This window comes from Heterodontus francisci, chromosome 6 (genome assembly GCF_036365525.1).
Source record: "Heterodontus francisci isolate sHetFra1 chromosome 6, sHetFra1.hap1, whole genome shotgun sequence".
Lineage (NCBI taxonomy): Eukaryota > Metazoa > Chordata > Chondrichthyes > Heterodontiformes > Heterodontidae > Heterodontus > Heterodontus francisci.
The window spans coordinates 7,610,807-7,636,088 of record NC_090376.1 but is presented as its reverse complement, the minus strand read 5'-3'; the positions used below and the strand labels follow the sequence as shown (position 1 = coordinate 7,636,088).

The 25,282-nt window shown below is 48.1% G+C and overlaps 1 protein-coding gene across 3 annotated transcripts in view; it reads right to left on the bottom strand.

The window, feature by feature from the left end:
- LOC137371104 (cGMP-dependent 3',5'-cyclic phosphodiesterase) overlaps nt 1-25,282 on the bottom strand; it is a 372,354-nt gene that overhangs the window by 97,145 nt on the left and 249,927 nt on the right. For all 3 annotated transcript variants that reach the window (XM_068033044.1, XM_068033045.1, XM_068033046.1), the window contains 3 exons: nt 16,214-16,255; nt 15,162-15,230; nt 13,709-13,839 (listed from right to left, as the gene is read on the bottom strand). In XM_068033044.1, the coding sequence (XP_067889145.1) occupies nt 13,709-13,839; nt 15,162-15,230; nt 16,214-16,255 (242 nt within the window). The remainder of the gene's footprint in view (nt 1-13,708; nt 13,840-15,161; nt 15,231-16,213; nt 16,256-25,282) is intronic.

Genomic DNA, 25,282 nt, shown 5'->3' with positions numbered 1-25,282 from the left:
ACCACATTTTCCAGTTGCTCATCACCGAGCTACCATAGGAACTGCAAAATAAAATAGCTGCAAGGGATTGTTGGGCCAATGTGAGCATTAGCAGTCTCTCAAAATGAAGATTACTGATCCTCATTGCTGTTAACACGTTATCGAATGCTGCAGAGGAAATACAGTGCTGGCTAAGGATTAGGATCAATCAGCAATCGAGTGGCGCCCAATCCAGTTTGTGGTAGCACTGCTCAACAAGCAATCCCAGATCTTCCAAGAGATTCTGTTTTTTTAATATCCCACGCAATCATTAAATCAGTTCAGTTTTAGTGTTCCTCTGTGAACAGAATAATTATCGGTCTGTCCTCTTCAGTTATTAAAAAAAAACTCAAGCACAAAAAGGAGAGAGAGACTGTGCGAGAGAGAGGGGTTGGAGATAGGGAGAGAAGGATAGGGAAATTGAGAGTCAGGGAGATGAGAAAGGTAGAGTGAGGTCAAGTGGCCTCTTTCTGTGTCTTACACTTTCTATAATTCTATGATTGTATGAATGAGGGGAGAGAGGGGGAGGGACAGTAGTGAAGGGAGAGAGAAAGAGTAAGAGAGGAGAGGGTGAGAAAGAGGGGAATGGCAAGAAGACAAGAGATGTAGAGACAAGGGCATAAAGGAAAGGGATAGAGAACGGGAAGGTATTTAGGGGAGAGGGGAGAGAGAGAAAGAGGGAGAGAGAGGAGACAGGGAGAGGGGAGAGAGGTGGGAGGGTTGGATAGGGGAGATAGGGGAGAGAAGGGAGAGAGAAAGCGAGGAGAGAGGGAGAGGGGAGAGAGGGAGAGGGGAGAGAGAGAGAAAGAAGAGATAGAGATAGGGGAGAGGGAGAGCGGAGGGAGAGAGAGAGAGAGGGAGAGGGGAGCTAGAGAGAGGGGAGAGAAGGGAGAGAGAGAAAGAGAGGAGAGAGGAGAGAGAGAGGGGAAAGAGGGGAGAGAGAGGGAAGAGAGGGAAAGGGGAGAGAGGAGAGAGATGGGGGAGAGGGAGAGAGAGAGAAAGAGAGGGAGAGGGAAGAGAGGGAGAGGGGAGCTAGAGAGAGGGGAGGGAGGGAGAGAGAGGGAGAGAGGTGAAAGAGGGGAGAGAGGAAGAGGGGGAGTGAGGGAGAGGGGAGAGTGGAACAGAGGAGAGAGGGGAGAGAGAGAGGTGGACAGAAGGAGAGAAGAGAGAGAGAGAAGAGAGAGAGAGGAGGAGAGAGAGGGGAGAGAGGGAGAGGGGAGAGAGAGAAAGGGGAGATAGAGAGGGGAGAGAGGGAGAGGGGAGAGCGAAACAGGGTAGAGAGATGGGAGATGGAGAGAGGGGAGAGAGGGAAAGGGGACAGAGGGAGAGAGAGAGGGGGGGAGGAGAGAAAGAGTTGAGAGAGAGAGAGAGGAAAGAGAGGGGAGTGAGAGAGAGGGGAGTGAGAGAGGGGCAGAGTGGGAGAGAGGGGAGAGAGGGAAAGAGTGGGAGGAGAGAGAGGGAGAGGGGGAGAGGAGAGAGAGAGAGAAAGAGAGAGAAAAAGGGGAGTGAAGGGTGATAGAGGGATAGACTGAGAGCAACACCTTTATGAGTGTTACATCTTTATGTTGGTTTCTGATTCCCAGATGTTGCAAAGAATCACACCTTAAACTTGGAAAAGGCTGGAGTCAGTCTTGTTTATTACAGCACCACACTGTCTGCTGTGGCAACCTGATTCAACTGGTTCTGTGTTACATATAACATGACTCCCCAGTGCACCCGTGAATGTGGTCCCCCCACTGGAACACTTACACATAGCAACTAGTTCCTAGCAAATTAGTTCCTAACACTTTACAGATAGTATAATACATAACATCCCTCTTTCTTTAAAACATAATGCCCCGATATCACTATAACTGTCAATGTAAAAAAGATTATCATCTGACTTGTGGAAATAATCTGAACCCCTTTTTACAGTCTTTTATGGCGTGTATTCGTTTGTAAAAATATTATTCAAGGTATTGCTTTGGTGGTAAGATGTTGCGTCTCCATCTTGTAGATTTGTCATTTGTTGCTCTCAGTGATGAGTTGGCTCGCTGTACAGGTGATGTTGTGGCACTTGCTGGTGATGTTGTTAATGTTGTCTTGCTGGATAGTGATGTTTCCGGTGTTGTTGATGGTCTTTTCTGTTGTTCCAGCTCAGGTGTAGGTGGAATATGGATTCTGTTCCTTCTCATTTGGTTACCGGTTTCGCTCTCAATGATATATGACCTTGGAGTCTCAGCTTCGCTAACAACTTTTGCTGTGCTCCAGGTTTTCATGATTGGATCCTGTACGTGTCCAGTTTGTCCTTTCAACAGCTCATGCAGGGATATAGCATACTTGTTGAAGTGTTGCTCTCCTCTTACCTGTGTTTCAGTGAGTTGTTGTCTCACTTCCTCCTGGTCACTTGAAGGATGTATTTTGCTTGGCAGAGTTGTCTGATATTTTCTTCCATTTAACAGCTGTGCAGGTGATTTCATGTCAGCCTTGAGAGGTGTGGATCGGAGTGACAATAAGGCCAGGTTTGGGTCTTCCTTCATCTCTTGGAATTTCACAAGTGTTCTTTTAACCATCTGGACGTATTTTTCTATAAATCCGTGTCCCCGTGGGTAGTGTGGTGATGAGGTGATGGTATTGAACCCATACTGGTCAGCGAATTCCTTAAATTCTCTGGATGTAAATTGGGTGCCATTGTCACATAGAACAAAGAACAAAGAAAATTACAGCACAGGAACAGGCCCTTCGGCCCTCCAAGCCTGCGCCGATCCAGATCCTCTATCTAAACATGACGCCTATTTTCTAAGGGTCTGTATCTCTGTACTTCCTGCCCATTCATGTCTAGATACATCTTAAAAGACGCTATCGTGCCCGCGTCTACCATCTCCGCTGGCAACGCGTTCCAGGCACCCACCACCCTCTGCGTAAAGAACTTTCCACGCATATCCCCCCTAAACTTTTCCCCTTTCACTTTGAACTCGTGACCCCTAGTAATTGAATCCCCCACCCTGGGAAAAAGCTTCTTGCTATCCAACCTGTCTACACCTCTCATGATTTTGTACACCTCAATCAGGTCCCCCCTCAACCTCCATCTTTCTAATGAAAATAATCCTAATCTACTCAACCTCTCTTCATAGCTAGCGCCCTCCATACCAGGCAACATCCTGGTGAACCTCCTCTGCACCCTCTCCAAAGCATCCACATCCTTTTGGTAATGTGGCGACCAGAACTGCACGCAGTATTCCAAATGTAGCCGAACCAAAGTCCTATACAACTGTAACATGACCTGCCAACTCTTGTACTCAATACCCCGTCCGATGAAGGAAAGCATGCCGTATGCCTTCTTGACCACTCTATTGACCTGCGTTGCCACCTTCAGGGAACAATGGACCTGAACACCCAAATCTCTCTGTACATCAATTTTCCCCAGGACTTTTCCATTTACTGTATAGTTCACTCTTGAATTGGATCTTCCAAAATGCATCACCTCGCATTTGCCCTGATTGAACTCCATCTGCCATTTCTCTGCCCAACTCTCCAATCTATCTATATTCTGCTGTATTCTCTGACAGTCCCCTTCACTATCTGCTACTCCACCAATCTTAGTGTCGTCTGCAAACATATTAACCTTTCAGGAATCCCTTGCTCAGCGAACAGAACTCGTACCGCTGAGATTATCGTTGTGGCTCTCAAGTCTTTCATCTTCTGGCTAAAAGGGAATTTTGAGTAGTAGTCTGCGACTATGAGATACCATTTTTGATTATGTGTGAATAAATCGACTCCTATAGTGTGTCATGGTCTGGGTGGTACTTCAGTAACTATCATCTCCTCTTTCTGTTGTGAGTTTCTGTACTTCTGGCATACATTGCATATAGAGACCATATTTTCAATATCTTTGTATATGCCTATCCAGTACACAGCTGATTTGGCTCTGAGCTTCCACTTCTCCATTCCCTTCGTGTATCTTTTGGAGAAGTTCTTCCTGCATTGTTTTGGGTATGATTATTCTGGATCCGGGCAGCAGAACACCATCTTCTAGTGAAAGGTCATCTCTGATAGGCCAGTACTGCTGTATTGCCGGCTGTGTGTGCTGTATCCTATCAGGCCATCCCTGGATCACTTGCTGAAATAGCATCTGTAACTCCTTGCCTTTGCTGGTCTCATCTCTAATTTGACTCAGTTTCGGGTGATGTTATGTTCACTAGGTGATGAATCTTTATGCCTAGATCTTCTATTTCGTGTTTCTCCTGTGGTGACAACTGAAATAGGGTGTCTGCCGGCACCATTTCTCCTCCTGGTTTAGATTTCAGAGTGAAATTGTAACTCTGAAGCCTCTAGAGTAACCTCTGCAGTCTTGCTGGTGCTTTTACATAGATTTTTCTTGTAGATCTGCTCCAGTGGATGATGATCACTCTCCACTATGAACTTCCTCCCATAGAGATATGTGTGGAACTTATATCCATACACGACTGCCAAAAGCTCACTCTCTATGTTGGCATATTTTGTCTCAGCTGATGTCAGAGCTTTGGACACAAATGCTATTGGCTTTCCCTCTTGTACCAGGGCTGCTCCCAGTCCTTTTGTGGAAGCATCTACTTGCTGAGTGACAGGTTTCTTTTTGTCATAGTACGACAGACTAGTCTCCTTGTATACTACCTTTTTGAGTTTGTTGAAACTCCTGTCATGTGATTCTGACTACTGGTACTCTACATCTTCTTTCATCAGCTCCCACAGGTTTGCTGTGTGTTCCGACATGAGTGGAATAAAGGAGCTCATGTATTGTATCAAACCAAGGAAACTTCTCAACTCTCTCTTATCTCTCGGGGCTTCCATCCCTGAGATTGCTGAGATCCTTTCAGGACTCAGCTTAACTCTGTCAGGTGTGCACAACATTCCGAAGAACTGACATTCTGTCAATTTCACAATGCATTTATCTGCGTTTAGCTTAATCCCAGCTTTCCTGGTTCTCTCCATGGCTTCATGTAGATGGTTGTCATGGTCTTTTCCATCTACACCATATATCTGGATATCACCAGCTATGTCGACTGCTCCTTTGCATCCCCTGTATGTTTTGTCTACTTTCTGTTGGAACACATCCTGGCTCACTTTGAGGCCAAAGGTAGACACAGCAATTTGTACCATCCAAAGGGTGTTTTGGATGTTGTCAACAGTGAAGATTCTGCGTCTAGCTTCACATTCCAGTAGCCATTTCTGGCATCAAGCTTGCTGAAAACCTTCGCCTCTGCCAGTGCTGGTACGATTTCTTGCAATGTTGGAATAGGGTAGTGATCCCTCTTTATTGCTTGGTTAAGATCTATGGGATCTAGGCAAATTCTTAGCCGTCCATTTGGCTTCTTTCTCACCACGATGGAATTTACCCAATCTGTAGGCTCTGTGACTCTGGCGATCACCTTCTTTTCTTCCATTTCTTGGAGCTCTCTTTCAAGCTTTCCTTTTAGTTCTACTGGTACTTTACGTGGAGGGCAAATCATTGGTTTCATCGCTGGGTCAATAGTGCTGTGATACTCAAAATCTTCGAAGCATCCAACCATCTCATCAAAACACTCGGGGTACATTTGTACCAGATCTTCTTTGTTTCTGATCGGAGGGCGCTTTTCAATGGGTGTACTGTCTTCAATCCTCAGCCTCGCTTCCTTCACCTCATGGTTTACTGAGATAATCTACAGCTCTTCACAACTGCCCAACCCCAGGATAGCCGGACCATCTGTTTGTGTGACGAAGAACATACAGTTAAAATCTTTTCCTTTGTGTGTCTCTCTGATTTGGGTTGTTCCTAGCTGTCAAATCTCAGTTCCCTTGTATGCTGTTAGCATAACGTTTGTTTTCAGAGCACCTTCCCTTGGATAACCATTTTTCTCCAAATTTTCAGGAAAGATCTGCTGGTATAGTCTGAGTGGGATGATGTTACTCTGCACTCCAGTATCAATCGTCACCTTCAGATTTAGTTTAGTTTAGTTTAGTTTAGAGATACAGCACTGAAACAGGCCCTTCGGCCCACCGAGTCTGTGCCGACCATCAACCACCCATTTATACTAATCCTACGCTAATTCCATATTCCTACCACATCCCCACCTGTCCCTATATTTCCCTACCACCTACCTATACTAGGGGCAATTTATAATGGCCAATTTACCTATCAACCTGCAAGTCTTTGGCATGTGGGAGGAAACCGGAGCACCCGGAGGAAACCCACGCAGACACAGGGAGAACTTGCAAACTCCGCACAGGCAGTACCCAGAATTGAACCCGGGTCGCTGGAGCTGTGAGGCTGCGGTGCTAACCACTGCGCCACTGTGCCGCCCCAAATTTATTGTTGTGGGTTTATTTCTCAGCCTCTTCCTGATCTGAATGGTTGTGTGAATTTCTTTTCTCTAGGAACTGTCACATCCAGACATTTCATGCAATTCTATGGTTCCTATGTCTATCATGTTCTCAAACCCATCGTCATCTTCCAGGGTGTGGATGTTTTGGTTTCTTTCACTATTGCTTCGCCCTGTTACTCTGGCTCTGATGACTCGTCTACCACCTTCTTGCCTTGTTCTGCACATCTTTTCCCAGTGATTGGTCTTTCCACAAGATCTGCAGATTGATCCATATGCGGGACGTTTCCTTCTATCTGTTAATTCACATGGTAACCATGCTCCTGCACATCTTTCTCTCTGTTCGGTGTACATTCTTTAGTTGTTGTTTCACTGCATCGACCCTGATGCCTATCTCTTGGCTTAACTGAAGGCTAGCCATTTGGGAGGTCAGAGTCTTCATCTGTCTGCTCGTAGCTTCATGTGCTCTGGCAGTGTCTACAGCCTGCGATATTGTGAGCTTGTCCTGTCTGATTAGAGCTTTCTGTACTTCAGGATGTGCAGAACCCCAAATGAGCTGATCTATCAGCCATTCATCTGTGTCCTTAAATTTACATTTTCTGGCTTTATTTTTCAATCTTGCTACAAAATTGTCAATAGGCTCACCTAGTTCCTGTCTGAGGCCTTGAAATTCATATCGGTGTATCCGATGATTTGATTTTGGCTGGAAATGGGTACTGTATCTTGCAAAAATGTTGTCTGGCTTTCTGCTGTCCTCTTCACTTAGGTCCCAGCTGTTAAATAAATTTAATCCTTTAGCTCCAGCCCACAGAAGGATATAGCTGACCCTCTCCTCTGTACTAATGCCTTTTAGGAAACTACTAAATGCCAAATTGCACTTTTATTTAAACTTCTCAAATGTCTCTACAACATTATCAGCTTCCCAATTCATTATGGGCTGTAGCAGTGCATTCATTTCTGTCCTGGCTGATATTTCGTTTCTTGTTTTCACATGAGTCACTCTTTTTTTCTTTCTCTCTCTCTGGCACTAATTTGGGTCAATTTCCTCAATCTGATGCTTTTAAAAACATTCTAGGTTTACTCATAGACACTTACTGCCACCATCTTACGTCTTTATGTTGGTTTCTGGTTCCCAAATGTTGCAAAGAATCACACCTTAAACTTGGAAAAGGCTGGAGTCAGTCTTGTTTATTACAGCACCATGCTGTCTGCTGTAGAAACCTGATTCAACTGGTTCTGTGTTACATATAACATGACTCCCCAGTACAGCCATGATTGTGCCCCCCCCCCCCCCACCACTGGAACACTTACACATAGCAACTAGTTCCTAGCAAATTAGTTCCTAACTCTTTACAGATAGTATGACAAGAGATAACAGTGAGCAACAGAGATAGTTAAAAGAATGGCCAGTAAAGTACCAGAGTGATACTGAGGCATGCAGAGGAGGAAAGCTCCAGATTTGATCACAAGTTTGTGCTGAGTTAGCAGGTCCAGGATGGGGGTGAGGGGAGCCATACCTGAGCTGTGTGCTCCCAGGATAGGGACAGACAGAGAAAACCCCAGCCAGGGTTTCACTTTCTGATCGTTACTAGAGATGGTTGATGGTGTGCATGGATGGTGCGGGAGCAGGGACAGATTTTGAAAATGTCCCAATTCCCACCACAGACAACTGACCCTCACTGCCCAGGCACATTGCTGAAGACTGGCTGCTTGGAGAGATAGTGAGGGGAGTGAACTCTACCCCCAACAGAAGCTGGTTGGCTAATGGTGGGGGTGGTTGTGTGGTCCAGCAAGGAGGAAGGACAGGACAGGACTGTTTCAGTGTCTGAGGAGATGTGAATGGTGCTGAACACTGTCCAATCATCGGCGAACATCCCCACATGGAGGGAAGGTCATTGATGAAGAGCCTAGGACACTACCCTGCAGCGATGGAACTCCTGCAGTGATGTCCTGGGATTGAGATGATTGGCCTCCAACAACCATCTTCCTTTGTGAATAGGTATGACTCCAACCTGCGGAGAGTTTTCCCCCAATTCCCATTGACTTCAATTTGGCTAGGGCTCTTGATGTCATACCAGGTCAAATGCTACCTTGATGTTAAGGGCAGTCACCGGGTAATGGTAAAGAAGTTTTTCCTGAATTCCTGATAGTCAGTAATAAATACAATCTTATATTTATGACCCCTAGTTTTGGACACATTCACAAGTGGAAATCAGACCAAGGTTCACATGTGGTCTGCTCTACATTGGGGAGACCAAACACAGACTGGGTGGCGACTTTGCTGAACAGCTCCAATAGGTCCGCAAGCATGATCCCGAGCTCCAGTTACCTGTCATTTGAATTCTATTTATCTCTTGTTTCTTTCTTATTTCCTTCACTCTGCATTTGGACAGTAGTCATCCTGCCATTTACACCTCCTCTAGACACATCTATTTTTACTTTACTTGTCCCATTACCAATCCCTTTGGCTTTGTACCATGAAACCTTTGTAATTTAATCTCTCCTGCCATCCACCCAAAGACAGACCTTTCCTTTTGTTCTCCTCACCCTCCCCCATTTCATTTTCTCAAGACCTATTGCATTTCTAACTTTTACCAGTTCTGATGAAGGGTCACAGACCTAAAATTTAACTCTGTTTCTCTCTCCACAGATACTGCCAGACCTGCTGAGTATTTCCAGCATTTTCTGTTTTTATTTCAGATTTCCAGCATCTGCAGCATTTTACTTTCGTGTGACCTTCCCAATGCCGTTCCTTCACTGTCACTGGGTCAAAGTCCTGGAACTCCCTTCCTCGCAGCACTGTGGGTGTACCTACCCCACATGGACTGCAGCGGTTCAAGAAGGCAGCTCACCACCACCTTCTCAAGGGTAATTAGGGATGGGCAATAAATGCTGGCCTGGCCAGCGATGCCCACATCCCATGAAAGAAGTTTTAAAAATTGAAAAGCGAGTGGACTCTTCATTACCTGATTTGATGATTCTCAACTGTCAGTCAAATAGCCTTGGCTAATATTTTTACAACAAATAATTGTTCAGAGGAAATCACACAATTATTTTTAACGACCCTATGATATTTCTCCCGAGCGTTTTTTGCTCCCAGCGGGAAGCTGGAGAACTTTACTTCCTAGCGACTCCAGGGCAATGCTGGAGGGTCTATAACCCTACTGGAAACCCAGCTTCCCTGTCAAGGTGGTCTAAATTGATTCCAGATCAGTCCCGACCGAAACAGCGAGCCACAAAGAGAGATATTAGGACAGGGGACTAAAGGCTGGGTCAAAGAGGTAGGTTTTAAGGAGCGTCTTAGATTCATAGAATGGTTACGGCAGAGAAAGAGCCCATTCGGCCCATCATGTCCATGCCAGCTCTCTGCAACAGCAACTCACCTAGTCCTGCTCCCCTGCCCTTTCCCCGTAGCCCTGCAAATTTTTTCTCTTCAGATAATTATCCAATTCTCTATTGAAAGTCACGACTGAATCTGCCTCCGCCGCACTCTCAGGCAGTGCATTCCAGGTCCTAACCACTAGCTGTGTGAAAAGGTTTTTCCTCATGTTGTCATTGCTTCTTTTGCCAATCACCTTATATCAGTGTTCTTGGGTACTGGATCCTTCGGCCAATGTTCCTCCCTGTCTACTCTGTCCAGACCCCTCATGATTGTGAACATCTCTATCAAATCTCCTCTCAACCTTCTCTTCCCCAAGGAGAACAACCCCCAGCTTCTCTAATCTACCCACGTAACTGAAGTCCCTCATTCCTGGGACCACTATCTTAAAAAAGAGAGAGGTAGAAAGGTTTAGAGAGGGAATTCCAGATCTTGGGGCCTGGGCCTAATTCTGGCCTCTTGAGCATTTATGATTTTAATCGCTCCACCATTGGTGGCCGTGCCTTCAGCTGCCTGGGCCCCAAGCTCTGGAATTCCCTCCCTAAACCTCTCTGCCTCTATTTCCTCCTTTAAGACGCTCCTCAAAACTGACCTCTTTCAGTAAGCTTTTGGCCACCTGCCCAAATACAGCTTGCTGTCTAATTTTGCATGATAACGTTCCTGTGAAGCCACCTTGGGACGTTTTATTATGATAAGGCTTTATATAAATATAAGTTGTTGTTATTAATCTCCAGTACACTGCCGAGAGCAAAGTTGAGGCATAAAAATCACAAGGACTTTCAAAACAAATTGCGTGTTTCTTTTCAATTTCGTTGGACACTTTTGTTTATTAATTGTAGAAGTATTGGCGATGGGGGTGGAAGAAAGGGATTGGCTGGGCAGGGTGTTTCAAGGCAGAAGATCATGTGACAAAATCTCCAGGAATACATCCGCCAGAGTTGGGAACCCTGTTGCCCAGCTGTGGTGCAGCACAGGCTCGATGGGCTGAATGGCCTCCTCCATGCTTCTTGAGGTTAGGCTCCTAGGAAAGGCCTCCTGGGGCTGTTGTGCACCTGCCCCCATTGTTTGAATCAAAGCTACTCCAGCAGGGTCTCATAGGAATGGTAGCACCTCGTCAAGCATCTCTATGGCAACATGCTGCAGTGTCATATAGAAATCTGAAGGGGTACTTAGAGCAATAATTTCCCAAATTTTCTTTTTTTGTATCCATTCGCAGGATGTGGGCATTGCTGGCAAAGCCAGTATTTATCGACTATCCCTAACTGCCCCTGAGAAGGTGGCAGTGAGTTACCTTCCTGAATATAACGGAGTGCCTTGTTAGGTCATTTCAAAGGGCAGTTAAGAGTTCAATAATTTCAGAGCATGACGGGCCCCCCATTTTACTTTTATTTTTAGTTATTTTTTCTTTTTTACATTTTTTACAATTTTTTTTTGTTTATTTTATTTCATCTTAGTTTGTTCAGTTTGCTTACCCACTGTTTTTTTTTCACGCTTGTACTTGCTGCCGTTCAATCTTCAGTCCGTCAACACCCTATCTGTACTAATGCTTTGTCTTTCAACACACCATTAACATATTGTTTGCCTTTGCTCCATGACCTTTTGGTCAGCTATTCTGTGGCCTTGTCCAATCTACACCTTCTCCTTTGTTATCTCTTGCCCCACCCCCGCCTCACTTGCTTATAACCTTTGACATTTCTAATATTTGCTAGTTCCGAAGAAGGGTCACTGACCCGAAACGTTAACTCTGCCTCTCTTTCCACAGATGCTGCCAGACCTGCTGAGTGGTTCCAGCATTTCTTGTTTTTGTTTCAGATTTCCAGCATCTGCAGTATTTTGCTTTTATATAAGAGTCAACCACATTGCTGTGGTTCTGGAGTCACACGTAGGCCAGACCAAGTAAGGACGGCAGATTTCCTTCCCTAAAGGACATTAGTGAACCTGATAGGTTTTTACAACAATCCAGTAGTTTCATGGTCACCATCATTGAGACTAGCTTTCAATTCCAGGTTTAGTTAATTAATCGGATTTAAATTTCTCAACTGCCGAGGTGGGATTTAAACTCAGGCCTCAGGAATCACTAATTCAGTAACATAACCACTTTCGACCATGCCCCCTCTTGGGGAATGTTGTGTCTCAAGGGCTTTTTATAAAGTTTACAGCCACATAACATTTCAGTCTTTGCAAACTAAACTTGGTGTTCCACTTCAAGGTTTAAGAGAAAAATAACTTGCATTTATATAGCACCTTTCAAGTCCTCAGGCTATCCCAAAGGTCTTTACAGCTAATGAAGTACTTTCGCAGTGTAGTCACTGTTTTAATGTACGAAACGCAGCAGTCAATTTTTGCACAGCAAGATCCCAGAAACAGAATGAAATAATTACCAGGCAAAAAAATTTTTTGTGATGTTAATTGTAGGATAAATATTGAGCCCAGGACATTGGGGAGAACTCCCCTTGCTCTTCTTTGAAAGAGTGGCCATGGGATCTTTTAGTGTTCACCTGAGAGGGAAGACATGGCCTTGGTGTAACATCTGTAGTCTTTTAGGAGGAATGGAAGTGAGGGGTCCTATAGTTTTTGAGAGTCTCCCTGGGAAAGAATGAGTTTGAGTAGGAGATGGTGCAATGAGTCTTTGGTTTGGCTACAAGTGAGGATAAAGGGAGAAGAAACGGGGGGTAGAAATTGGTCTGGGTCTGTACTTGGGCCTAGAGGATGATCTGTGCTCTAGTCTGAGTCCCCACTGAGAGGCCTAAGCCTGAAATTAGGCCCCATTAACATTTAATTCATGCCTCCCACATTGGACAAGCATTGTCATGACCTCTAGATAAGTCCATGTCGGAGGTTAATGAGGGCAATGAGGGAGGAGGCGATTGTGATGACGTCTGTCCCATGCTCATCACAGTTGAATTCCTGAAACTCTAACAGGTGTTAGCAACACCACCTACCCTCTCCCCATTTATATAATCAAAGCCTCTAATGTTTCTTTACACCTGAAAAATTGCCCAACTTAGAATGGTCAGGGTTTCCTGGGCATCTTTGAGCTGTGAGTCTTCCTGGTGACACGATAGTCTGATTTACGCCTGTAAAATGAGGGCGGAATTCTACCCCAAGGTATACATACTTGGAACTTATGGGAATCAAGGTAAGAAACATTCAGACTGTAGTCTCAATAAAACACAGAGAGGAAGAGGTTAGAGAATTTACATAGAATTTCATACTGAGTACAACACAGAAAGAGGCCTTTCAGCCCAGCCTGGTGTTTATGCTCCACACGAGCCTCCTCCCATCATTCTTCATCTCACCCCATCAACATATCATGGAATCGTGGAATAATACAGCAGAGAAGGTCATTCAGCCCATTGAGTCTATGCTGGCTCTTTCAAACACCCATCCAATATCCTATTCCTTTCTCCCTCACTTACTGTCTGGCTTCTCCTTAAATGTATTTATATGGGTCACCTCAATTACTCCACGTAGCAAGCTCCACGTTCACACCACTCTCTGGGTAAAGAGGTTTCTCCTGAATTCCCAATTGGATTTATTAGGGACTATCTCATATTGATGTCTTCTGGTTTGGACTCCCCCCCCCCCACCCCCTGCGGTCAGATTTTAACTCATTCAAAACTGACCCACTTCCACAGAGTTAAAATCGTGCCGCATCTTCTCTAGGTGTACCCTATCAAAGCCTTTTATAATCTTAAAGGCCTCTAACAGGTCACACCTCAGCCTTCACTTTTCGAGAGAAAAGAGACCCAGCCTATTAATTTTTTCCTGATGGTTATAACCTCTCAGTTCTGTCATCATCCTTGTGAATATTTTTTGCACCTTCTCCAGTGTCTCTATATCATTTTTATAATATGGTGATGAGAACTGTGCGCAGTTCCCCAAGTGCGTTCCAACCAAAGTTCGATACAAGTTTAATATCAACTCTCTGCTTTTCAATTCTAATCCTCCAGAAATTAACCCAAGCCTCATTAAATGTTTCAATTGTACTCACTAATTGCCTGATCGCTTGTTAAACGCACAGCCCATGGCGACTACCTGCGTAGTTGCTCTACTGATGACGGGGACACACAGCATGGAATAAACCTCGAATCCTAGGATGCTGTTGAGCTGCTTATGTTGCTCCTGAAACAAGGTAGAAGAGAAATATGAAAGAAAGAACGAACCTGCATTTATATAGCATCTCTCATGACCTCAGGACGTCCCAAAGTGCTTTACAGCCAATGAAGTACTTTTGAAATGTCCTCACTGTTGTAATGTGGAAATGCAGCTGCCAATTTGCACACAGCAAGATCCCACAAACAGCAATGAGATAATGACCGGATAATCTCTTTTCAATGACACTGGTTCGGGATAAATATTGGCCCAGGACCCCAGCCTGCTCTTTTCACAAAAGTAAGGAACAGGAGGAGCCCATTCAGCCCCCTGAGCCTGTTCCACTGTTCAATTAGATCAGGGTCGATGTGTATCTCAACTCCATCCACCCACCTTGCTTCCATAATCCTTAACTCACCGAGGCTCCTTCGACAGCACCTTCCAAACCCGCAATCTCTACCACTTAGAAGGACAAGGGTAGCAGATGCATGGGAACACCACCACCTGCAGGTTCCCCTCCAAGTCACACACCATCCTGACATGGAACTATATCGCCGTTCCTTCACTGTTGGTGGGTCAAAATCCTGGAACTCCCTTCCTAACAGCACTGTGGGTATACCTACCCCACATGGACTGCAGCGGTTCAAGAAGGCAGCTCACCACCACCTTCTCAAGGGCAATTAGGGATGGGAAACAAATCACACAGAATCACAGAATAATACAGTGAAGAAGAGGCCCTTCAGCCCATCGAGTCTGCACCGATGCATTAAAACACCTGACCTGTCTACCTAATCCCATTTGCTAGCACTTGGCCCATAGCCTTGAATGTTATGACGTGCCAAGTGCTCATCCAGGTACTTTTTAAAGGATGCGAGGCAACCTGCCTCTACCACACTCCCAGGCAGGGCATTCCAGACCGTCACCACCCTCTGGGTAAAAAAGTTCTTCCTCAAATCCCCCTTAAACCTCCCGCCCCTCACCTTAAACTTGTGACCCCTTGTAACTGACCCTTCAACTAAGGGGAACAGCTGCTCCCTATCCACCCTGTCCATGCCCCTCATCATCTTGTACACCTCGATCAGGTCACCCCTCAGTCTTCTCTGCTCCAGTGAAAACAACCCAAGCCTATCCAACCTCTCTTCATAGCTTAAATGTTCCATCCCAGGCAACATCCTGGTGAATCGCCTCTGCACCCCCTCCAGCGCTATCACATGCATCACAAATGCTGGCCTTGCCAGCGATGCCCACATCCCATGAACGAATAATTTTTTTAAAAGAAAACCAGCCCGAGATAAGAATCCCACGATGAATTGCTCGAAGAAAAAAACTGAAGAACGTAAGTCAACACTCACTGCAGTGATGTCATTCAGTGTCATCGATTTACTGTTCCCTCCTGACTGTTCCAAATCAGCAAATGACAACTGTCAAACAAGTTAGAGACACAACATCAAGGTGAGAAGATTGAGATTGAGTTTGAGATTGAGAAGGTTCAATTTTCCCCTCTTTTCTCTGTCCCACTGCCAGCCAATCACTGATCAACTTTCCACAATAGGAGCAACCGAAATGCACTCTGGGCTGCAATAGGACAGAATCCAGTGGCCATACAGCCACCCAGTGAATACTATCATCTAATGTAATGAGTATCATTATTGTAATATCAGTCAGCGAATTCATCTGCTCTTTTATATCTGACTAAGCTTGCTGACATGGCCTCGGTTTAATGTCCCATTTGAAAGACGGCACCTCCAACAGTCCAGCACTCCCTCTGCACTGCACTGGGAGTGTCAGCACAATTTTCTGCCTCAGAGGTGACAGTGCAACTCATTGTGCACTGAAAGATAGGACTTACATTTCTATAGCGCCTCCCTCCACTTCGGGATGCCCCAAAGTGCTTTACAGCCAATGAAATATAGTCACTGTTATACTGCATGAAATGCGGCAGCCAATTTGCGCACAGCAAGCTCCCACAAACAGCAGTAAGACAATGACCAGATCATCTGTTTTAGTGATGGTGGTTGAGGAATACTCATATATTGGTCCCAGGATGCAGTGGAAGGAACTCCCCTACTCTTCTTTGAATTGCACCATGGGGTCTGTTACATCCACCTCGAGAGAGTCGGAGAAGCCTCAGTTTAACATCTCATCTGAAAGATGGCACCTCTGACAGTGTTGCATTCCTTTAGTATTCTGTGTTCAAGTCTCTGGAGTGGGACTTGAACCTATAACCTTCAGAATTAGAAGCGAGAGAAATACCCACTGAGCTGAAAACAAACACAATTTCTCAGGCCGAGGGAGGCAGACATTTCTCTGGACCTGCTACATTGCAGGTTAACAAAGAAATACTTTCGCAAATTAAATATAGCTCAGGTGCAATGGAGCACAAGTCAATCATTTGGGAACTCACAGGAAATGTGATCTCTTCTTCCAGGACCTTATCTCCAACAACCTATGAGAAAGAAAAATGGGAGCAATGAGTTAAAACAGTTATTTAGAGGTTAACAAGGTCACCACATACAATAACAACAAGTATCTTTAACGGAATAAAACATCCCAAGGTGTTTCACAGGAGCATTATAAAACAAAGTGAGGCATCGTAACACAAAAGGAAATATTAGGTCAGATGACCAAAAGCTTGGTCAAAGAGGTAGGTTTTAAGGAGTATCTTAAATGAGCATCTTAAAGGATGACAGCGAGGTGGAGAGTCGGAGAGCTGTGGGGAGGGTATTGCAGAGCTTGGTGCCTAGGCAACTGAAGGCACGGCCACCAATGGTGAGACGATTAAAGTCAAGATGTACAAAAGACCGGAATCAGAGGGGGACAGCGATGTCGGGGGGTTGTGGGGCTGGAGGAGACTACAAAGATAGGGAGGGGCGAGGCTATGGAGGGATTTGAAATCCAGACTGAGAATTTTAAAATCAAGAGGATGGACAATAAATGCCAGCCTAGTCAGCGACACCCACATCCCGATAAAAAGTGAAAACGTAAAACACATACAATGATTCAGCACAGAAGGAGGCCATTCGACCCATCAGGCCCCTGCTGGCCCTACTGTAAGAGCTATCCAATGACACCCACTCCTCCGCAGTTTCCACATAGTCCTCCTTTTCCCTTTTCAAGTATTTATCCAATTCCCCTTTGAGCGTTATTACTGAATCAGGCAGTGCATTCTGGACCACTCATTGATAAGGAACAGAACGCAGCCTGCAGCCTAGACCGGGGCTCTGCAACCTGCAGTTCCGGAGCTGCACACAGCTCCAAACCTTTTCCAGTTAGATCACGTTAATATGAAAAATGCCTAAAAATTTAAGTCAAGAGAACTAAGAGCCGAGCTTTTATTGTGGGATTAAAAAGCTAATCATTATGCTGCACTTTACGGTTTCAAATAATTATTTTAAAGAAAAACATCATTGTGCTCTAAATAAACCTATTTGAGTGGTTATCACTACATCATGGTAATAGATAATGCCTTTGGTTCAAGGAACAGGCTTTAATGGTTGCAATCATTATTGTTTCCAATGTAGCTGAGATGATAAATTATTCTGAATGTGCGATTGAAGCTATTTTTTATCACAAGAATCAGTAGCTGAAAAAATTGTCTCAATTCTGTGCATCTTAAGTTAAAGTTTGTTTTAAAGATGACTTTACTGAAAATTGTAGTTAAAAATGACAAGAATGCGCTCATTTAGAGTTAGGTCTATTTTAATTTCACTTTTTTCCTATTGATACTTAAATTCAATACATGTATTTTATTTGTTATTTATGCAAATGATGCATTCTACCAGAGACTCTTGGCAATTTGTCAAGTATTTTGGGGTTCGTTTATTCTTCCATGGGATGTGGGCGTCGCAGGCCAGGCCAGCATTTATTGCCCATCCCTAATTGCCCTTAACAGCTGAGTGGCTTGCTAGGCCATTTCAGAGGGCATTTAAGAGTCAACCACATTGCTGTGGATCTGGAGTCACATGTAGGCCAGACCGGGTAAGGGCGGCAGATTTCCTTCCCTAAAGGACATTAGTGAACCAGATGGGTTTTTACAACAATCGACAATGGTTTCATGGTCACCATTACACTCACATTTTTTTCCCGAAATGCCACAATTTCATCTTGCAGCTCTCAATACTTCTTATTTGTGGCAAATAATTTTAAAAGGCACTTCAGGTAAAAGAGACTGGTGACCCCTGGCCAAGACCATTATTAGGGAGGAAGCCAGAGCTTAGAATGTGTATCTGTGCTGAATAGCTTGGCTCTATTGAGATTGGCCTTGAAAATAACACTCCAACTACAATGATTGAAGAAGCACTTTATCTGAAGAATTTTAATGACTGGATTCACTGTAAGAGCTCGACAATGATTGGAGTGTGTCTTCCTCCAAAGGAACTAACAAAGTAATGCGTTCAAACCTGATTAAAGCTTTTCCTATTCAACTTCACAGCTCCTTCAGTTAGACACCAAGGATTCATTATAAATTAACCTTGTAGCATGGATACAATTGTCATAGCAACCGAGAAGATGTCATCCCCATAGTTCTTGACAAAGGATAGTGCTGCTGGGGAGCGGAGAGTCAGTCAAACACTCCGACACAGGTACAACACGGGTTAGATGCGGAATAAAACTCCTTCTATAACTCCCATCAAACGTTCCCAGGGCAGGTACAGCACAGGTTAGATACAGAGTAAATCTCCCTCGACACTGTCCCATCAAACACTCCCAGAACAGGTGGGGTTGGCTGTTGCTTGATTGGAGGTGCTGACTGCTTGTGCAGCAACAACCTTCAGCTGACAGTGCTGGTTGCAGTGGTGCAGAGAGAAGCTACACTGAGCAGAGGGAGAGCAGTTAATTACAAACAAGCAGAGGGAAAGCTTGAACAACAATCAACTTTGCAGTGAAGAAAGAGATATTTTTTTGGAAACAAGGCTTTGCTTGGAGCTGGGTGCTGAACACCAATAGTTTGCTTTGCTTTGGACTGTTGGGGGAGGAACAATTGGCCAGAACAACAAGGGGTGGGGCTGCTAATTTTGTAGGGATCTGTGCTGCTGCAACAAGCACACAGGGAAGCTCCCTCCCCACCTCAATTGCCCAGCCCGGGTCAGCTAAAGCTGCTCAGCTAAAGAGACAGAAGGGGTTAGATAGTGCCTGGGCAGCTTATAGTGCCTGGGCAGCTTCAACTGACCCAGGTGAAGACGCCTCCCCCAACCAGAAGACCAGAAGACTGGAAGACCGGAAGACCAAGAGTGCTGGCAAACAAAGACTGTTTAAAATGTGCTGTGTGCACAACCTCCTGAGAGCAAGTCATCCATTACAGTCCGTCTGTCCCTCTCCTCTATACCCTCAGCCTCTCCCCTAACCTGTTATTTGTTTTTTTTTTATATTCAGTATTTCTTGTGAATCTTTCATTTTATTCGATTTGCAAGCCTACAATTCAGGGTGGGTTTAGCTCTTAGACCCATGGCAAGCCCTTCATCACTGGTGGCGGGGCCCTCTACTACCTATGCAGCTGCAGCCTTTGTGGCTGCCCACGCGGCCCCATCACCCTTTAAATTGATAACATCCAGCCATGGGGTGAAGAGCTTTCCCCAACCCAACATGTCCATTGAGGCCTGCGTAAAGGCAATGACCGCGGTTGTCGGCCCCTCGGCCATTGTTGCAGCCTTTAAGATGCATGGAAAGGCTGTATTCTTCCTGAAGACCGAGCGGGTGGTGTCCCTGGCCCTGAGTAAGGGGTTCACTGTGGGGGGACCTTCCTGCCGGTAGACCCTCTGGGGGCCACTGCACAGTGGATCATGCTATCAAATGTCCCGCCCTTCATTCCCAGTGAGCTCATCCTTCCACATCTGCACCACCTGGGGGAGTTGAGGTTGGGGATCACCCCAATCCCGCTCAGTCTTCGGGAGAACAGTCTCCGGCATGTCTACTCCTTCCGCCGCCAGCTCTTTTTGCAGCTGGCGTGGGAGGAGGTCTTGGAGAGCCACTTTAATGTGCAGTTCCAGGGGGCGGCCTACCATGTCTTCTGGATCTCAGACAGGGTGCGGTACTCTGCCTGCAAGGGGGTGAGGCATGCTCATCAGAACTACCCCAACTTCCCGGCCACCAACTCCACCTCGACGGCCCAGGGTGGCGCTGCTGCACCTCCTCCCACTCCCCCTACACCTCCAACAGACACCACTCAGTCGGTTCTGGAGGCTGTGGTTTTCACGGCCTCCAGCAGGGAGGTGGGTGCCCGTCTGAGTGGAAGGAAGACGTGGAGAAAAAATAAACACCGAGAGGCGCGTCCCCTGGACACCGTGGCACAACCCGAGCCTGAGCTCAGCCCAAGGCCCGCTCCCGGGGAATCCACCTGCCCCAGGGCTGGGCTCAGGCCCAGAGTGACCAGGCAAAAGGAGGGTGCAGAGGTGGAGGCCTCTGATGACATGGAGGTCACTGAGCCTCCGCACCCGAGTAGGAAAAAGAGGAGAAGGCACCCCTCCACAGAGGTAACTCTGGGCCCTGAGATGCAGGGCCCATCTGTTGGAGGGGAGCTGTCTCCTGGTTCGGGTCTCCAGGTTCCCCCTACCACCACTATCAAGGCTGTAAAGCCTGGGCAGGAGCTCCCTACCCCTCAGGATGGAGAGGAAGGGAGACCCTTGTACATGAGGCCCCTCCTGAAGGAGTAAGTGGAGCCCTGCTTGTGATGGGGGAGCCTGGGGACGCTCCTGGAGAAGCCTCCCATTCTGCTACTGGGTCAGGTGCGCTGAGTGGAGGGGAGGGCGAGGCCTTAAAGGGTTGGCCCTCCCAGCCAAAATCCACTCTTGGACCAGGATGTACCAGACCTAGCTATAATTGAAAATGTGGCCCTGTCTGCTGGATCTGTGGGTGCTGGTGGGGCAGGAGATGGCCTCCTCTCTCTGTCTTCGGTCTCAGCTCCGGCTGGATTTCCAGAGTCGGGAACCTCCGTCTCCCCTCAACTGCTCATGGGCCTGGGGACGGAGGTGGAGGGGGGTCCTGAACCGTTGGCGCCCATACGTTCCAGTTCCACGGAAGAACCCGGAGAGGAGTCCTCCGCCATCGATCCTTGGGGTGGGATCGTGATGGAGGTGGGACCAGCTGGCGTGGCCGGGACGTCCGGTCCACAGTGTGTGGTGGGTGTGTCGGCCACTGGCGGGGACGACCCGGAGGAGGATGGGGACTGGGTATGGGGCACAGAGGACGACCTTGATTCCATCACTAGTGAGGCAGTGGACTCCCTCGTGTCTCCCACTGTGTCTCCTCTCATCCCCACGGCGGAACTCCGGGATTTCCTCGCTGCTTGCAGGGGTTGCCACAATAAAGTTCAGCTGTCCCTCGGCCGATGGTTGAATCTGGCGCTGATCATCCAGTCCGTTCGTGCCACCCTCAAGAAAGCGGGCAAGGGTGCAGGTGTGAAACTGGTTGAGGCGCGCCGGTTTAAAGCATTCCTCAATGGGTTGCTGGGGGAGTGGAAGACCAGGTGCACTTCCGCTCCCTCCTCACAGTGAGGTGTTGGTGAAGGGTTTCTAAGTACTTTTGAGATGAAGATAACCATAGCCAGTCTCAACATCAACGGCGGCAGGGGGTCTCACCGCAGATTTCACAATCTCTCAGTTGTCAGTGAAGGGAGATACGCGGTGAGCTTTCTGCAGGAAACCCACACCGTTCCGGGAGACGAAGCCACCTGGTTCCTGGAGTGGCAGGGTGGTGTCTACATGAGTCACCTTACCACTGTTTCTTGTGGGGTGGCTATCTTGTTGGCCCCGACTTTTCAGCCGGAGATCTTGGGGGTCAAAGAGCTTGTACCGGGCTGCTTGCTCCACCTCGCCGTTCGCCTGGGTAGCGTGCCGCTCCACTTTGTGAACGTGTATGAGCCCAGGCCCGGCGCATTGCGAGCGCACTTCTTTGAAGAAGTGTCCGCTCTCTTGAGCTCCATCGATAGCGGCGAGTGCATCATCCTCGGGGGGGATTTTAACTGCACCCTCGAGGTGAGGGATCGCTCCAGTCCCCAGCGTGGCCAAGCGTCGGTGGAGAAGTTGAGGGAACTAACTCCGTTCCGCACGCGGGCGGGGTCCATGTAATGGCACTTTAACAACTGGCTGCTGGAGGACGAGTGATTCCGGGACTCGATCCGTCAATTCTGGGCCAACTGGAGAAGGAAGCAGGGGGCGTCACCTCTTTGAGGCTATGGTGGGATGTAGGCCAGACTCACATCCGTGTCTTCTGTCAGGTGTACGCGAAGGGGTCGACCAAGAGGCGGGAAGTTGAGATCGGGCGCCTAGAGAGGGAGGTGCTCGACTTGGAGTCCTGCCTTGGAATGCCAGCAAACTGGCTGGAGTTGGAGACGAAAGTCACCGCTCGGCTGGGACGCTGGACAGGACTGCTCCGAGTGCTTTCCTACAGGAGCCAAGCGTTGATCAATAAACCAACTGGTAGCCTTGATGCTGTGGTACCGGTTGGTCACTTTGGTCCCGCTCCTTGCATTTGCCACCAAGATCCAGAAGAAGCTTGTCGATTTCTTCTGGGACAAGAGGAACCACTGGGTCTCTGCCACGGTCCTGAGTTTCCTGATCGAGGAGGACGGCCAGTCGCTGGTGTGCGTCTGCACCCAGGCTGCGACTCTCCGCCTTCGGACCCTGCAGAGATACCTGTACGTCGAGTGTCCTCCCAGATGGTGTGCGCTGGCGACGGATCTTTTCCGCCGGGGCACTGCCTTCAAGACGACACGCAGCTCCCGGCGGAGAACGGTAGCGGCGCCTCTCTGAGGGAGTTGCCTGTCTTTTACCGGGATCTATTCAGAGTCTGGAACATGGTTGCCTCCAGTCAGGGCGCTCCCCCGCCGGCGGAGGAGACCGCATTAGCTGTCCAGGCGGCCGACTCCGGGGACGGACCGATGGGCAGAGGACTGGCCGAAGCCCCTGGGACGCCCCTCACTGTTGGGGACAAGGGGGCTCAGGAGTGCGGATTGCTCCCGTCTGAGCTGACCCCCGCTCAGCCGGAATTGCTCATTGGACCCAGGCCCCGAAACCCTCCTCGGGAGCCGGTCCCGCACAACCCAAGCCACCGCTTAGAAATGCCCTCCATGCCATTCCACACGGCATGGCAGGGTTTCCTGTACGGGCTGCTACTGCACGCTCTCCCCTTCCTCCCCTTCGTCTGCTGCCCGGACACGCCCTGGCCGTCCGCGTTGCCATCTGGCGGCGAGCGGAAACCCCGATGGAGGTCTCTCAATGCCTGAGTCCCCCCCCCCTTTACATCGGGGACCTGGGGTGGAGGGTGTTACACAGAGCAGTCCCGTGCAATAGACTTTTAAATAGGTTCACGGACTCCCAGGCTGCTTGTACTTTCTGCGGCCTGGACGAGTCCGTGTTCCACGTTTATACGGAGTGTGCGAGGTTGCAGCCCCTATTTGAGTATCTGAAGGGGCTGCTCCTCATGTTTTGGCTGCACTTCAGTCCCACGCTCCTGATCTTTGGGCACCCGGTACGGAGGGGCTTGGGCCGGGAGGAGGATCTCCTCGTCGGTCTGCTCCTGGGTCTGGCCAAGGTGGCAATTCACAGGTCCAGGCTGCGGGCCGTCGGGGGGGGGGGGGTCTGTCCACCCCGATTGCCTGCCCCTCTTCCGCGGTTACCTTCGCGCCCGGGTGTCCCTGGAGAAGGAGCATGCGGTGTCCGCCGGAGGCCTTCCGCGACCGGTGGGCACCACAGGGACTGGAGTGCATCGTCGACGCCGAGAATGGCATTTTAATTTGAGTTTTGTTTTTTGATTCACTTTTAATGAAGTTATTTATATAAAAAGAAATGGGGTTAGATACTAAGTAAAACTCCCTTTACTCTGATCCCACCAAAATACAACTGTAAAGTGACTGTAATGGTTGCACTGTATTTGAAAGTAGACCCTGGATCTATATCCAGAAAGAAAGACATGCATTTATATAGCGCCTTTTATGACCGCAGGACTTCCCACAGCACTTTAGAGTCATGGAGTCATAGAGTTTTACAGCACAGAAACAGGCCCTTCGGCCCATCATGTCTGTGCCGTCCATCCAGCACCCAACTATTCTAATCCCATATTCCAGCACTTGGCCCGTAGCCTTGTATGTTATGGCGTTTCAAGTTCTTGAATGTTGTGAGGGTTCCTGCCTCTACCAGCTCTTCAGGCAGTGTGTTCCAGATTCCAACCACCCTCTTGGTGAAAAAACATTTCCTCAAATCCCTCCTAAACCTCCTGCCCCTTACCCGAAATCTTTACCGCCAATGAAACATTTTTTTGTGTGCTGTCACCATAGTGACGTAGGAAATGGCTAATTTTTGCACAGCAAGCTCCCACAAACAGCAATCCCATAATGGCCAGTTAACCTGTTTGAAGTGATGTTGGTTGAGGGGTAGAGACCGGCCCCTGGACACTGGGGAGAACTCCCCTGCACCTCCCTCCAAATAGTCTCATGGGGTCTTGTATGTGCACCTGAGAGGGCAAATGGGGCCTTGGTTTAATGTTCCATCAAATGACAGCCCCTCCAACCATGAAGCACTGGGAGCTGGATGATCCCTTGAGCCTCCGGTCTGCGTCTCAACTCCACAACCTGTTTGACTCCGAAGGGAGGGACCTGCAACCCACTGAGCCCGGCTGGTGTGGAGGGAAATGGTCCTTTTACATCTGACAATCTCAAAGTGGTTTGATGCCCAGAATTGTGAAGTGCAGTGTGCAGCACCCCTGACATCCCCAGCCATGGCACTCACCCAACAGCACCCCTGACATCCCCAGCCATGGCAATCACCCGACAGCACCCTGACACCCCCAGCCATGGCACTCACACAACAGCACCCTGACACCCCCAGCCATGGCACTCACCCAACAGCACCCCTGACATCCCCAGCCATGGCAATCACCCGACAGCACCCTGACACCCCCAGCCATGGCACTCACCCAACAGCACCCTGACACCCCCAGCCATGGCACACCCAACAGAACCCTGACACCCCCAGCCATGACAATCACCCGACAGCACCCTGACACCATCAGCCATGGCACTCACCCAACAGCACCCTGACACCCCCAGCCATGGCACTCACCCAACAGCACCCCTGACACCATCAGCCATGGCACTCACCCAACAGCACCCCTGACACCGTCAGCCATGACAATCACCCGACAGCACCCTGACACCCCCAGCCATGGCACTCACCCAACAGCACCCTGACACCCCCAGCCATGGCACTCACCCAACAGAACCCCTGACACCGTCAGCCATGGCACTCACCCAAAAGCACCCTGACACCCCCAGCCATGCCAACCCAACAGCACCCTGACAGCCCCAGCTATGACAATCACCCGACAGCACCCTGACACCCCCAGCCATGGCACTCACCCAACAGCATCCCTGACACCCCCAGCCATGGCACTCACCCAACAGCACCCCTGACGCCGTCAGCCATGGCACTCACCCAACAGCACCCTGACACCTCCAGCCATGACAATGACCCGACAGCAC